Here is a 15,779-nt window from a genome sequence, read left to right as displayed (position 1 = left end):
GGAGAAAGACAGAACGCACTCCTGCAGTTGTTCAGGCTGGGGAGGGGGAAAGCTACAAAATTAAAAGGAATGTTTATTTCTCGTAAGGTCTTCCAACAGCTGTATAATACTACAGTGACCCTCTCTTTGAATGGCTAATGTGTTCTTATCAATGACGCCCTAAGACTGACTTTGTAGTTCCATCTAATTACTGGGGCCGCCTCTGGCTAAACAGCCCTCACGTCAGGACAGCACTCAATCCCTAGTTAACACTTGTAGAGTAATACAAATCTGAGGATGGTGGCGCAGCCTGGCAAGTCCTGGATACACCTGACCAGCATCATTGACCTAGGATGTGACCAGATCCTTCCCCAGGCTCCTCTCACTCTGCACTGGTGGCTGGTAAATGGTTGGCCACCCAGAGGTTTCCGTCCACCAGGAGGCACTGTGACCCTTGGGGAGACCCAGGCAGGGGATCAGGTGCTGAAACAGTGTTAGTTTTGGAGTTCAGGCAACTCTCAGCTCTGCAAAAGGGTCCGAGGTGAGGCTTAAGGCCCCAGTTTGGGGCCAGGAGGGCAAAGAGGTGGGGTTGGATGGAGCCAGGGGAGGAGCAGACAATCAGGAGTGGGTGGTGCTGGTCTCCTGTCTCTCCTCCTTTTCCCACCTCTCCTGTTCACTCTGGGGCATTGTCCCTCCTGTGGACAATGTCTGTCTGCCCCATCTGGCTGAGCTATGGGTACAAGGGAATGTTATTGCTGAGGTTTTCTGTTTACTGGCCTCTGTATGGCTTCTTTAAATAATTTGCTTCATGCCAAGCTAAAAAAGAAAAAAACTTCTGTGAATGTGGGGAGGCTAGTCTTCATATTTGAAAAAGGAGAAAAGGGAGTGTCAGGGTCAGGAGTATCAGACTCTATGCTTGGATCTCTTTCTCCCATTCTGTCCACCTGCCCCAGTGCCTCGGGGCAGGAGAGGATAGCGTCAGGCCTGATGTGGAAGATAAGTGCTTCCTGGACACTTATTTCTGGCTCCAATGGATGCTCTTGCCAGTGGTGTTGGACTCGCCTATTATTGTCAGAGGGACTCTCCCTCCATCCAGGAGAGGAAGGAGCCTTCCTTGCTGCCTTCTAATTCTTGGTCATCATTTGGGAAATGGTGAATCTGAGTATCCTTTCTCTGTAGGGTGGGGGACTGAGACACCCTGTCTCTGTATTTTTCCTCAAGTCTTGGGGTCCTAAAGCAGCTTTTCTTGTTCCTACCAACTTCCAGAATTCTCCTTTGTTTGTCTTTTGCACCATTTACAGGGTTTATAGGTGTGACTAGAGGGGAGAAGGAGGGAAAAATGGGTCAATGCCATTTTGTCTGGATTCTAAGTCTAATTATCAACTTTTAAGGTGTTCAACAGACAGGTTGACCCATATGACCCACCCTGACATCATCATAAACAGAAGTCTGACTCACTCTCCCTCTGGATATAGGGCAGAGTGAAGGAGTGTGAGGTATCAGACAAGTTTTACAGCACACCACAATCTCCCATTTGTTTATTTCGCCATCCTTTTGTGAACCTATGGCATAATGCTTTATCCCTGTCATGGTATTGGTCCTGTTGGTGACTCTGGGGCTATTTTTGTTTGAATTGATTTTTGTTAAAATTAAAATATTAGGTTTTCATGAGGAAGATTAAAACGTCCTGCTTCACTCCAACTTCTCAACCCAGATATATATTTTCGAGCTCATTCTGAACGATAAGAAAGTGTTAGCCGGATGATGACATGGTGACAGACCTTCCTGGAGGAGGGACGTGGGTGCACAGAGACAGTGAAGAGCTCATCAGCATGTGGGTACTTAGAGAATGACCTGAGGAACTGATTCCTTTGGAGGTGGTGATGGAGAAGCAGACAGGGTGAGAAGAACAACCTAGAATAGATGTCATAAAACCACATCCCACGGGATGCCTCGTGGGATGTGGCCACATCCCACGTGGCCACAGCCACGTTAATTCCTTTGTAGATTGTGTATGGCTGCTTTTGTGCTAGAAACATGGAGTTTAATAGTTGCAACAGAGACCATACAGCTTACCAAACCAAAAATATTTGCTGTCTCACCCTTTCCAAAAAGAAGTTTCCTGACCCCTGACTTAGAATGTCAAGTTGAGAATCGTGTAAATTATTCTTTTGAGGTGAGGAAATAGAGAAGTATTTTGACTATCGTCAGCTCTGAGTTTCAGGAAATTTTCTGAACGTTAATACTTGATTTTTCCTAAAGCAGGACTATTAGGAAGTAGGCAGAAGGGAAAGGGAAGATTCAGGAATGGAAAGAGATATGCTGGAGGCCAAGTCAGGGCAGGGATCCTGGCAGGGCTTTGAGTAGAGAGTGAACTGACATGTTGCTGATGTGGTGTCTGGGACAGAGCACGCCCAGACTCAGGGTGAAATGTCACTAAGCCCTTTCTGCTCAAGAGAGAAGGAACCAGGATGCATCAAACTATCATAATGTACCGGGACTTTTGCTGGATGTTTTCCATATATACTTTTATTTAATCCTCACAGCAACCCTGTGAGGTAGGGCTTCTTACCCCCATTTCACAAACCAGGAAACTGAGACAAGGAAGGATAAAGTGGATTGCCTGATGTCATACTCGTAATAAATAAAGAGCATGGATTTGATCCCACGTATGTCTGATTGCAAAGCCTAAAATAGTTCCAGTATAGTAGGAAACTCACATGCAATAGTTCATATACCCATTGCCTATGGGGATGTTAAGTGTCCAAGAATCAGCCTTTTCGTCCCCCTTCCTGTAGATGACGCCGACGCTCCAGCTGCTACTGACGATCCCCTTGTTTCCTCACTGTGTCCTGTAGGTGCCTTCCTGTAAATCCACCCTGTTAAAGCTGAGGGAGTCTCAATGCAACTCCTGCTCCATACCCAAGGTGGAGGTGGTCCCTGCAGAGCTTGTGGGGTCGGTGGGGCTGTCTAACTTGGACTCCTGCTGGTGACCAGGTGGAGAGCAAAGGGGTTCAGAGCAGAGCTGTGGAAGAGTGGGGCAGGGAGGAGGCAGAGAGGGTCCATGAAGTGAATTTGATTCTGATGGAACATTTATTCATTCTTCCATTCTATTATCAAAAGTTTCTTAAGGTCCCGTTAATTCAGTTATCCAACATATACAGCACTTATCGGTTGCTTTCCAAACCACTGACCGCTCACACAGAAGAAGGTTGAAAAAACTATTATTACTATTATTTTTCAGAGAAAGAAAGTAAGTCTTAGACAGGTTAGGTACTTCCAAAGGTCACACAGCTGCTCCTCATGGTCTCTCTGAGGATTCCTACGTGTTGGACACTGGATACGCAGGAAGGTGTTTATGAAAATCTACTTCTCCTCCTGCGTGTCTCTCTTTTACTCTCAATCTACTATCACACTCACAACTCTTCTGACACCAGACGTGTGAGGTTTATTTTTCTCCACAAGAAGCAATTTTCTGTGACACCAGCTGTGTGTCCTACAATTGAACTTAATTCTGGCACTATCTACTTGGAGAGAACGTCATATCTACAGGTTGTGGCTCAGTCCCACAAGATTCCCCTCCATGCAGATGCCAATCTCAAGTCCAGGTTGTCACCTGTGCTTCTGACAAAGTGGCTACAAATCAGAGGTCACCACAGCCCCTTGCTTGGGTTCAATTAATTTGCTAAAGATGCCCAGAGAATTCAGGGAAGCAGTTTATTTATTGTGTAGCAGTTTATTATAAAAGGATATAAAAAGGATACAGATGAACATCAGATGGAAGAGACGCATAGGGCAATGTGAGTGGGAAAGGGCATGGATCTTCCATGCTCTCTCCAGGAGCACCACCCTCTCAGGACCTCCATGTGTTCACTAACTTGGAAGCTCCCAAACTCCATACTTTTTGGATTTTTATGGAGGCTTCCTCATGTAGGCATGATCAATTATTAACTGCATTCCCAGCCACACTCCAGTCTCTGGAGAATGGAGTCAGGGATGAAAATCCCTCATCCAGGAGCCCACCAAGAGACACCGAATTTAACAAAAGACAGTGTTCTCACCAGGAATTTAGAAGGGATTTAGGAGGACGACCATTTTCCACTGCAGACTCATTTCTTAGCTCTACGTTTACTGCAACATTGCTCAAAACAGTCTTTCCACTTCCTCTCTTCCCATTCTCTCTTCAACTGACTCCAGTCAGGATATCAGCCTCTACCAGGCTACTAGATCTGCTTTTGTCAATATCAGCTGTGATATCACTTAGATAAATTTAAATTGTCATTTCCTAGACCCTATCCTGTGGGACTTATTAGCATTTGGAACAAATGGGCACTCTCTCCTATTTGAAGCTCCATTTCCCCTTGGCCAGCAGGACACAACCCTACACTCTATCCATTTATCCTTCCTTAGCGGTCTTCTTGCTGTTTCAACCTTATCTCCCTGACTCTAAATGCTGGAGGGTCCCAGGGCTCTGTCCATGGGCCCCTTCTCTTCTTTGTGGTTTCATCCACTATCGGGCCTTGATGTGGAGGACTCCCAAACCTCTGTCTCCCTCATGGGGCCCTCTCCTAAGCTCCTGACTCTTGCCATCAACTTGTCATCTTCACTTGGACATCTCAGAGGTACCTCAAACTTATAGTAACCAAAATCAAGTTTGGGTCCCTCTTGAAAATATACTGCTGCAGAGCTGACAATTTCAGGAATTGCCAGTTCAGTACTTTAAGTTGCTCAAGGATACCACACTGGAGACAATTTATGGACATATATGACCTCTATGGCTATCTATGGACCTACATGGAGTTGTCTTTGACATATATGGATGTCTATGACATCTATGGACATCTATGACATCTATGGAGTCATCTTGGATATCTATGGACATCTGTGATATCTACATACTGCTACAACATCTATAAATATCTATGACATCTATAATGTCTATGGACATCTATGGAGTCATCTTTGACATCTATGACACCTACGAGGTAGAGGCAGTGAGCTATCTTGGGTCATATACCACAAGTAATTTATCACTCCATTAACAAACCCAGTTGGCTATACCTTCTAAATGTATCCAGAACCCAGCTTCTTCTCATCAGATTTATCATTGTCACCCTGGACTGAATCTGTCTTTTGGACTCAATTTTGTCTCCTCGAATTCATGTGTTCAAGCTCTAACCCCTAATGTGACTGTATTTGGAGATGCCTTTAAAGACGTAATTAAGTTTAACTGAGATAATTAGAGTAGGGCCCAAAATGACTGATGTTCTTAAAATAAGTAGAGACAGTAGGGGTACATGTGCACAAAGAAAATGCCATTTGTGGATATAGTGAGAACGCAGTCATCTGTAAGCCAAGGAGAGTGTTTTCAGGAGAAACCAACCAAGCTGGCACCTTGATCTTGGAGTTCAAGCCTTCAGAACTGTGAAAAAATAAATTTTTGTCGTTTAAGCAACCCAGTCTATTGTATCTTGTTAAGGTAGCCCCAGCAAACTAATACAGTCTGCATCATCTCTTGCCTACACTATTTGAGTGTCTTCCTTATCTACTCTTCTCTCTTCTACCCTATCTTGCTGTGGGATTTCTCAACACGGGATCTAGAGTGATCTCATTAAAATGAGTGTGTCAGATCATTTCTGTGAAATAATAGAATATGTATATCTATATGGATATATCTATATCAATATCAATATCTATACAAATATCTATTGATATAGACATTGATATAGACATAGATATATATCTACCCCCAATTCCTGTTTGAATGTTTGGTCTTTGACCCTGGTTCCTAACACAGAGCTCCTAAATCCCTTGGAATTCCCCGGGTGATAAGAATGTCTTTTGTTCTGACAAGGCAACTCTGGATGTCTCCTGGATGGGGGTTAGAAAGACCAGAAAGACCAAGGCATGATTAGATGCTTGGGACTTTAAGTTCCATCATGTATCCTCCAAAAAGGACAAAGAGGCTGGAAATGGAGTTATTTTACTTCATCATGTTTACATGATGAAGCCTCAAGGAAAATCCCAAAAGTACAAGTTTCAGGGAACTTCTGGGTTGGGGAACACGTGGAAGTGCTTGGAGAATGGTGCTCTGGAGAAGGCACGGAAGATTTTTACCCCTTCCCATATACCTTGCCCTACGCATCTCTTCATCTGGATGTTCATCTGTATCCTTTATCATATCCTTTCATAACAAGGTGGTACACAGTAAGTAAATTGTTTTCCTGAATTCTGTGAGCCACTCTAGGAAACTAATTGAACCCAAGCAATTAATTGAACCATCCTGGGAGGAACCTTCAATTTATAGCCAGTTGGTCAGAAACACAGATGACAACCTGGACGACTTGAGACTGGTGTCTGATGTGGTGAGTGGGGGCAGTCTTGTGGGACTGAGCCCTTACCTGTGGAATCTGATGCTATCTGCAAGTAGATAGTGTCAGAATTGACTTAAATTGTAGAACACCCAGCTTGCGTCAGAGAGAATTTCTTGGTGTGGGGAAGTACTCCGGACAACTGGTTTTAGAAGTGAAGTGTTCCCTGTGAGGAAAGGAGGCCCACACAGACGTTGTCACTCTTCTCAAAATACAGAAGTAATGATGCTGAACTGCAGGACCCTGGATACTTGCAGCCTCCATGCCTCTCCGTCCTCATTCCCTCCTCACCATTAACCCCTCCCCACCCCCACAGAATTCTGCTTTAGGAACACGGTCCTGCTAGCGATTTCCCCAACGTATCAGGGATGCCCAAACCTCAGAGCCCTAGCAGTTGCTGCTCCATCTGTCTAGCAACCTCAGTGAGGCTCTCTCAGGGCTCATATCCCAACACTTCACCTCCTTCAGCTGTTTTCTCAGAGACTCCAGCCCCGGAACATCCCTCCCGATTCTCTCATTTTATTTCCCTATAGAGCACTCATTTCCTGTATATTTTCACTACTTATTTTTCCATTATTTTCGTCCACCTCCGCAATAAATATAAGTTTTTGACAGTGAGGACATTTTCTATTTACAACACACATATTTATAAAAATACAGGTATTACCCAAGCCCTCAGAACAATCAACAAGCACAAGATAGCTGCTGAAAGAGTAGAGGAATACACAAGTGATAGCTGACCACGTGCTCAAAATCCTCACAGCAGTGTCCGCACTAGTCAGGGTGAAATAAATAAATGAGAGTCAGAGATAAAAGGATGAGCAGCAGTAGAGCAGGTTGATATAGGCACGTGAGGAAGAGGGGACAGTAGAGCAATGATTCTGAGGTGCAAAAAGCTTGCTCTGCTTGAGGTGAGCCAATAGGCCAGTGTGGGAGGAGCGAAGCACTGAAGTGACTCTGGTTTTCCTTCCCCACATGCCAGACCAAGTTGTTTGACAGCTTCTCTTTTGGCATGTGGAGAAGCAGTGCCTCTCATTATATATCTCATTGTATATGAGGTTAGTAGGAGAAATTATGGGAGATTGAGAAAAACATACTAGAGTGGGGAAAGTCAGAGGAATGAAAGAGAATATTGATAAATGTCTCCAGCGGTTTACTAGTAAATGTTTAACAACAGCGGGGGGAGGGGGGCAGGGAGTCCTGATTGGTAAGCATTTGCCAATTTCCTTGGTGTCAATACTCCCATCTTGGACAATTTCGAGCACCAAATTTGAAGTCGCTGAACTCAGACTTGGGAAAAGATGGATACAATTAGTTCTTGCCAAACAGTCAAAGCCAACATCAGTACTTGAAGCTCAGAAGAAAAATGCATGTTGTTCCCTGGAAAAATCAGCATATGCTAAGTCAAAAAGCCATCAATAGACTGGAAACCAATCCTCTCAACTAACACACAGCTGATGTCCTTAAAATGAACAGAGCTTCTTCAAACCATTAAGAAAAAGTCCACAAAGAAATACAAATGTTTCTTAAACAAAATGAAAGATCTCAACGTAGTCACAAAATGATACTGCAACTTAACATGACAGTGAATTCACTTAGGATATCAGCAAGTATGAACATGTTCCGCAGGGAAGGAGGCACATTGCAGGTGGGAGTATAAACAGAACCATCTCATGCGGCGGGATTTGGCAACATTTGTAGAAATTTCACACATACCCTTTGATCGAGGACTTTCTTCTCTAGAAAATTATCTGACAGACACACACACACGGGGAATGTTCATACAAGTTCTTCGGTGCAGTATTTGAGCAGAAGACTGGAAACACCATAGTTTTCCACCAATAGGGGACCAATTAATTACTTTACAGTATAATATACATCCCATCAGAAAACCATGGAGTCATCAACAACAATGAAGAAGGTTTCCTATGTACTGATTCAGAAGGCTCTCCAAGAGACACTGAGTGTGAGGAAAAGGTAAGTTTAGTTCACAGAATTATACTCATGTCACTTCCTTAGTTGTGACAAATGTGCCGAGGTGATGTGAGATTTTAGTGATGAAGGCAGCTGGGTGAGGGATTATGGAAACTCTGTAGCACATAAATCTAAAATTACTCCATGTGAAATGTTTATTAAGAATAATAATAAAGATGCAGAGCAATGGGTATAGTATGATGTTTACTTGCGTGTGTGTGTTTGAATGTATATGTATATGCATAGGTTAAATGTCTATGCATAGCTTGTATTTGGGAAGATAACAGAGTGAGGTACACAAGGTTCTGAATGCTGTTTTATTTGTACTAAATTTGGCCAGGGACAGAATTGTGTTTCCCCCTAATTCATATGTTTAAGCTCTAACTCCTAGTGTGAAGGTGTTTGGAAGTATCTGAATGGGCTTTTGGGGGGAGATTAGGGTCAGATGTGGTCCTGCGAGCGGGGCTCTCATGACGACATTGGTGCCATTATGAGAAGAGACACCAGACGGCTGGCTCTTTCTTAGTTCTGTGAAGACACAGCCAGAAGGTGGCTGTCTACAAGGCAGGAAGAGAGCCCTCACCAGGAACCCAATGGCGGGTGATCTTGGACTTCCAGCCTCCAGAACTGTGAGAAATAAATTGTTGTTGTTTAAGCCACCCAGCCTGGAGTATTTCGTATTGGCAGCCCGAGCAGATTAAGGCACACTTTATGTGCCTTAGTTAGTATTTTAAACACTAACACTAAAATGACGCAAGGAGGGTGGAGGAACAGGTGGGGTCCAGATCCTAAGAAGAATGGGGGGAGGATTTGGGACGAGGATGTGTCCCTGGCATTTGGTGACAGTATAACGATTGGACGTGGAACAGGCCGTGAAAACCCCCTGAGGCAGGTTTTAAGCTAACGATGGAGTGGGAGACTTGCTGCCTCTGCTGTCCCCAGACTTGGCCTGAGCCTTCCTCATATCTGAGTTCTGAACCCCAGTTCTGCTCTGAAGGGAGGAGACAGACCCCTCTTCCAATACACCCCCGGGAGAGGAGAGGTTGGGCCCTACCTGTGCCTTCTTTCCAGACCACACTGATGGTCAGGTTCTGGGGCACATCTGGACAGACAGACATAACTATTCCCTTTTCAGTGGCAGGAAGGTGGGTGTTGGCTCTTTTCCCCCAGAATGTTAGAAATAGGAAGGTAGTGGAGTCGGGTGTCTTCTTTCCTCCCTCCCCAGAGCCAGCTTGCAGGACCCAGCACCCAGTATCCCAGGCCCTGCCCCCCCCAACACCCACTGCCCTCAGACACCTGGCCGTCCTGGCCTGGCACTCACAAGACACATTGAGCTGGATGGTCCTCTCTGTGCTCACACCAGCTCTCGGGAAGGTCACTCGACAGGTGAGGTTGGTGCCGTGGTCCTGGGGCCGCGGGGTGAGGGTGAGCACTGAGGAGTGGGGAGTCTTGGGGCCCAGGGAGGTGAGGGCGACCCCGATCCAGGAGAAGGTGGGGAATGTCCCTCTCTCACAGGCCCATGGCACTGCACAGGCAATGTTCTTGGGATGGCCATATTCCAGGGTCCCCTGGATGTGGATGTCAGGTGTCTGTGTCAGAGCTGAGGAGGAGAGAGACAGACACAGGCCTGGAGGGGGGGACCACAAGTGTGACCTTAAGAGCAACCTCTGCCTCAGGCCAGGTGTCTCCTCTCCAGCCAACCTCAGCATCCTGTCCTCCTGAGTCACACTGGGTCCCTCCCAGGATGAGGAGCAGGAGGGTCCCTCCCGGCCCCAGCCAGGGGGCCTTCAGAACCCATCCATGTGTCCCCTCCTTGACCCCATTCCTTACCCGTCACATGCACAGAAAGTAGGTTCTCTTTGTAATTAAATTTCACGAAAGACCCTCTCTCCACCCTAAAGTAATATTTCCCCGTGTCCCTCCTCCTGGTGTCTGTGATGTCCAGGGAACAGTTGTAGGTCCGGAGGTCCCCAAGGAGGTGGAATCTGCCCTGGGTCTCCTCTTCCACTTTATTATTTGGGTTGTTTGTGGCCACAGGAGCATCCTGGGATGAATTTGCCATTTCTTGGAACCAGTAGCCGTAAGCTGGGTCAATGTTAGTGTAATTGATCTGGGGGTAGTTGACAGTGCAGGGCACATGGATGCACAGTCCCTCCTGCACCGTCACAGACTTCACTTGTAGCCAGAAACTCTCATCCTGAGCTAGGGGCCCTGTGGGGAAACAAGAGTCAGCTGCAGCCTGTGCCCCACTCCCTCCCCCCTTGACCCACTCACCTGTCCACACCAGAGGCACCAGCAGCAGCAGCAGCAGTGACATCTCTGGTGTCAGAGCCACGGGGCCTTGGTGTCACAGAACTGAGAGGAAGCCTCAGCAGGAAGCCCAGGCTGAGGTCAGAAACGTAACTCACAGAAGAGGAACTTGACACCCACACGCTGTAGGAGCTGGCGTCGTCCTTGTAGAATAACCAGTTCTACTTTCCAGATGGGGTCCCGTTGAGGGTCACACCAGAGCAAGGTGGATTTGACCTGCTGCTCCCAGCTCCCTCCCCATGACTTGTGCCTCCCGCACCACTGTCCACACCAGGAGAGCAGGCACTGCCAGGCAAATCAGAGCTTCTTGAAAGCTGGGAGGGTCAATATCATCAGCTGTGGACTCAGGAGGGGCTGGGGAGGGAACCTCAAGGCGAGAAAGATGGGGAAGGGAGGTGGTGATTAATGAATGAATGAACATAACAACAGCATTTTGAGCATCTACTCCTTCCAGGGGAGTGGAGTCACAGGGGACAATGGGACAGGCTTTGTCTGTGTCCTTGAGAACTTCTCTAATACCTGAGGAGGCAGAGAAAACCCGGCCCTTCCAGCTCATGTTGGCACAGTGTGTGATAGTAGGGGCACAGGCAGGGGCTTGTAGGAACCCGATTGCCATGTGCAGCCAGAAGTAGAGCTCCCGGGTAGAAATGGCAGAGTGGACGGGATCAGGATTCCAAGCAGGTCACAATGTGACCCCTATGAGTGGTCTTCGGGATTCCTGACCTGCTCACAGCCCCTGCTCCAGGCATCCCTGGTGTTGACTGCCCAGGCCAGGCCTCAGAGCCGGGCATTCAGAGCAAGATCACAGCACAGTGTGACTTTAGGGGGAAGCCCTGACTTTGGAGTCAGGGGTCTGGCCCTTCTCCCCTCCAAGCCTCAAGTTTCTCATCTGTCATCTGGAGGGATCCCAATTCTCAGCCCTCGTGTGAGGGAGAATCTAATACGAGGACTGAGCTGGGCATTTTCTCAGATGCACGTGTGGCCACCCTGCAGCTCAATGGTCTGGCCCCGCCCATTCCTCAGTGGTCAGTTGGAGTCCCACCCTCAGCAAGAAGCAGTGTTCTGGGGCTTCCTCATTTGAGGTCTCGACCGTCCTTGTCAGATGCATGAGGTTTGCAGCCTGATGGCCCTGGGCTCGAGTCTGGCTTCCTAATGCTTGCTGTGCTGCCTTGGGAAGGGGCTTACCAACTCTGTGCATAGTCTGGTGACTATGCACACGGGGTGTTATGGGCTGAATTGTGTCGCCCTGGAGTTTCATATGTTGAAGCCCTAACCCCCAGTACCTCTGAAGGTGACTGTCCTTGGAGGTAGGGCCTTTAAGGAGGTAATTAAGTTGAATGAAGTCATTACAGTGGGCCCTAATCCAATAGGACTGGTGTCTTTATAAGAGGAGATTAGGACACAGAGGGAAGACGAAGTGAAGACACAGAAAGAAGGAGACCATCTGCAAGTCAAGGAAAGAGGCCTCAGAAGGACCCAGCCCTGCCAACACCTTGATGTCAGATTTCCAGCTTCCAGAACTGTGAGAAAATGAATTTCTGTTATTTATGCCACCTCGTCAGTGGTATTTTGTTAGAGCAGCTGGAGCAAACGAATGCATGGGGTTGCCAAGAAGACCCAATGTGTTTGTGCAAGTAAAGTGCTCCATGCAGCCTGGTCTGGCCCCCAATGGACACAGTCCACACATTGGCCAGTGGCCAGTCTGCAGGATGGGGCCGCTCTGAGGATGGGAGGAGAAGAGGGAAGGGAAAGGTTTGGTAACCAGAGAAAACCTCTGCTGCTCCTCAGGACACCAGCTCTGAACTCTGCGGGCCCTTACTTCACCCTGGCCATACTTCCCCTCCTCTCCCCAAGACAGGACAGGCTCCCAGGGCCTCCGGTGGGACTGGTTCCTCTGCTGGCTGAACCTGTCACTGCTCCTGCCCCCTGGGCACCTACTCCCATCTGTTGAGCAGAGTGTCCTGGGGGGCAGGGCTGGGGTGAGGCTGACCCTGGAGGAGCACTAGTAGGGCTAGGAGTGGGGAGCAGAGACACACTCACAGCCTGGCGTGGTCAAGGGTGACCCAGCAGGGAGTACGGGGCTGTGAGAACCCGAGGAGGGAGTGAAGATGTGCCTGGTGGATGGGACAGGTGCTCGCTGGGAGCTGGAAGGTCTGTTCTCCTCCAGAGAGCAGGCCCAGAGCCAAGGACGCGGGTGTGAGCAGACAGGGAGCCCCTGCAGCTCCCCCTGCAGCCCCCGGTCAGTGCCTTTTCCTCAGTCAGCTCTTCAGCCTCTCAGCTCCAGGGTCCAAGGAAATCTGAGTCTGAACTCCTCCAGCACATCTCCCCCTCCTCATCTTCCTCCTCCTTCTCTTCTAGGGAAGAGTGTGGTAACTGAGCCACCTAATGAGCTCTGCAGCTAACATTGCTCCTGATGTCACATGCAGGGACACTGGTTCCTCCTGCCCATGACCCTTCATCCACATACAGTTTTCCAAGAAGATGTCTCAGGAGCTTCTTCAGGGAGCCTAGGCTCTGGGCCGGAGCTGGAGTACCCAAAGGGATGGAACAAGCCCAGGAGTGTGGGAAAGACTTTACAGACACCTCTGAGGGCTCCCAGTATGTCCCATGAACTCCAAACACACCCTCATGGGATCCTGACAGCAGGACCAAGGGGGGGCTCCAGGGACAGAAGCCACTTAGCCCCTGGGCCCCCCACACTGACTGTGACCCCAGAGCCCACTCCTCCTTGCCCTCTGCTTCTTTGCTCCTCACTCCTCTCAGGTGAGTCCACTTCCCTTCTCACCTGTCCCACCTTCATGTCTCAGTCTTTCCAAAAGCCAAAAGATAGTCCCACCTGCGCTGTCCGTTCCCTGGTGGTTAATCTGCGTGTGGACACAACTGTTGCTCCAGCCACAGGCCAACAGCCAGGGTGGTGCGGCTGCGGGGTCAGCCGGACCATGGGCAGCAGAGACAGGTGTATGGTGACACCAGTGGGCAGGGGAGGTGGTTTCTGAGAATGAAAAGTTTCCCAAATGTCAGAAAGTGGTCCAGAGTCACAGGACATCCCCGACATTTCTCTCCTGCTGGGACGTTGGGTCTAGCTGGCCTGAGAAGCAGGGCCCCAGTCTTCCCAGGGAAGACTGTCTGTGGTGTGAGTCTGCCTGTGATTTTTTCTATCTGTGGTAAATGAACTGAACTGAACTGAAATGGGTGGCATAAATAACAGAAATTCATTTTCTCACAGTTCTGGAGGCTGAAAATCTGACGTCAAGGTGTTGGCAGGGCTGGTGACTGAACTCTTCCTCACTCCCTCCTTGGGCTCCCACAGCCCCGTCCTCCCTGCTGTGTCAGGCCTGACCACTCCAGGCTGTGAATGTGTCTCTGCTCCCCACTCCCGGCCCCGGCTGGTGTGAGTGTCTGTATTTGCATGTGTGTTTGTGTCTGTAGTCTCAATGTGTGTGTCTTTGGTGTGTTTGTATATTTGTGTGTGTCTGTGTTTGTGGTTTCCGTGTTTGTGTCTGAGGTCTGCGTGTCTGCGTGTGCATTTGAATTCTCTATGTGTCTGTGTGTGTGTCTATATGTATGTCTGAGGTCTTTGTGTGTGCCTGTCTGAGTTGTGTGTGTGTGTGTTTGTAAGTGCCTATTGTGTGTGTGCATATGTGTGCATACTCAAATGTCAGTTTCTCAGTGGTAACGTCCATGGGCAACACACTGAAGAGTACAGACCGTCCCATATTCTGCATGTATCTTTCCTGTTTTGTTTTTGTGTAAACTCCGTATCACCAGTCAATATAATAAATACATAATCTACTTAATGATTCTTTGCCTGCCTCTCCTGCCATTAAAAATAAGTGTCACAAGGATCTTGTATCTCTTCCATTTACTGCTGAATCCTCTCTGCCCAGAAAAATACTTGGCGTATATCAGGTGATCAATACATGTTACTTTAAGCGTTGTAAGGAAATTCAGAACAAGGAAAATGAGATGACTGGCTGTCTGCAATGGAAAACTATGCATTCTTTAGACCACATCCTTCTAGAGCTATCTAATTGTACCATTTCACTGCCTTTGAACTATTTTACAATGCTTTAATTTGTAGATAATTAATAGCAATGCAAATAGATCATGTCCACAGACATGCGCATTCTGCCCACTGGGGGGCCACTTGCATCCCCCCACCAAGCCAGTTTCACATGCATTCACTAATTCATTTCAACATTCCTTTACTCCATGTAAATTTTTGCTTCTTTCATTTCTGCCTGGTTCTCCCATTAATGAGTTAAAGAAAAGGAGGAGTTACTGTTTAATGGGTATAAATTTCAGTCATGTGATAGGAAAAAGTTCTAGAGGTCTGCTGTACAACATAGTGCGTATAGTTAACAGTACTGTACACTTAAAAATTGGTGAAGAAGTTAGATTTCATGTTGTGTGTCTTTTTACCACAATAAAAGAATCTATAAAACGTGTTCATTTTATATCTATATGAGAGCCATGATTTTACCTTTGTTTTCTTCTAATAATTATCCTTTGATAGAATAAATGAAGAAATTTGTGTGTGCCTCTGTGCAACTGTAGGCTTTTTGGTTTGTGGTGTGTTCTAGGCATTAGAAACAGGTCCCTGGGCCCAATAAGATGGACCATGTAACACCTGGGCTCATTCTAAAGGATATTCGCTATTTCCATTTGGGCAACTGGGAGCCACTGGAGGGTTAGAAACTGAAAAAGGACACCGTAGGGTTTTTAGAGTCCACTCTGGCTTCCCTGTGGAGAACAGATTGGAGATGGGCAGACGGCAGGGAGAAGACGAGTTTCCTTAACTGCGCATTTAAGTTCCAACTATAGAAAGCGAGTCCTTGGTGGCAGGAATGTTTGTCTCTCACAAGCACTGTAGACTTGCTTTGCACGCAGTGATGATAAATTACATAGTGGGTGATGGATATGTGCCAAATGACAGGCTTCCCAAGTCTGCATACAGGTAAATACACAAGTAACAGAATCTTGCATAAAGTATTGCTTTGATTTTGGTAAAGACATATACATATCTTTCCTCTCCATCCATCTACTCATTCACAAATATAGGGAATAGTTTGGGAGCCCAGAAGTGAGAGATGAACAAGTTTGTTTTTTTCTGTATTGGTGCAAGGCCAATTTATCAAAGTGCTT

At 47.3% G+C, this 15,779-nt stretch overlaps 1 protein-coding gene across 1 annotated transcript; it reads right to left on the bottom strand.

Annotated features, from left to right (window-relative positions):
• Positions 1–361: 361 nt before the first annotated feature.
• LOC131397660 (myeloid cell surface antigen CD33-like) lies at positions 362–10,641 on the bottom strand. The gene is made up of 4 exons (XM_058530741.1): positions 10,599–10,641; positions 10,155–10,535; positions 9,646–9,924; positions 362–432 (listed from the first exon to the last, which is right to left on the bottom strand). Exons 1-4 carry the CDS (start codon positions 10,639–10,641, stop codon positions 362–364), a joined length of 774 nt encoding a protein of 257 aa, XP_058386724.1.
• Positions 10,642–15,779: the final 5,138 nt, after the last annotated feature.

The sequence above is a fragment of the Diceros bicornis genome, chromosome 34 (genome assembly GCF_020826845.1).
Source record: "Diceros bicornis minor isolate mBicDic1 chromosome 34, mDicBic1.mat.cur, whole genome shotgun sequence".
NCBI classification, from domain to species: Eukaryota; Metazoa; Chordata; class Mammalia; order Perissodactyla; family Rhinocerotidae; genus Diceros; species Diceros bicornis.
This window is presented reverse-complemented; position numbering and strand designations above follow the sequence as displayed.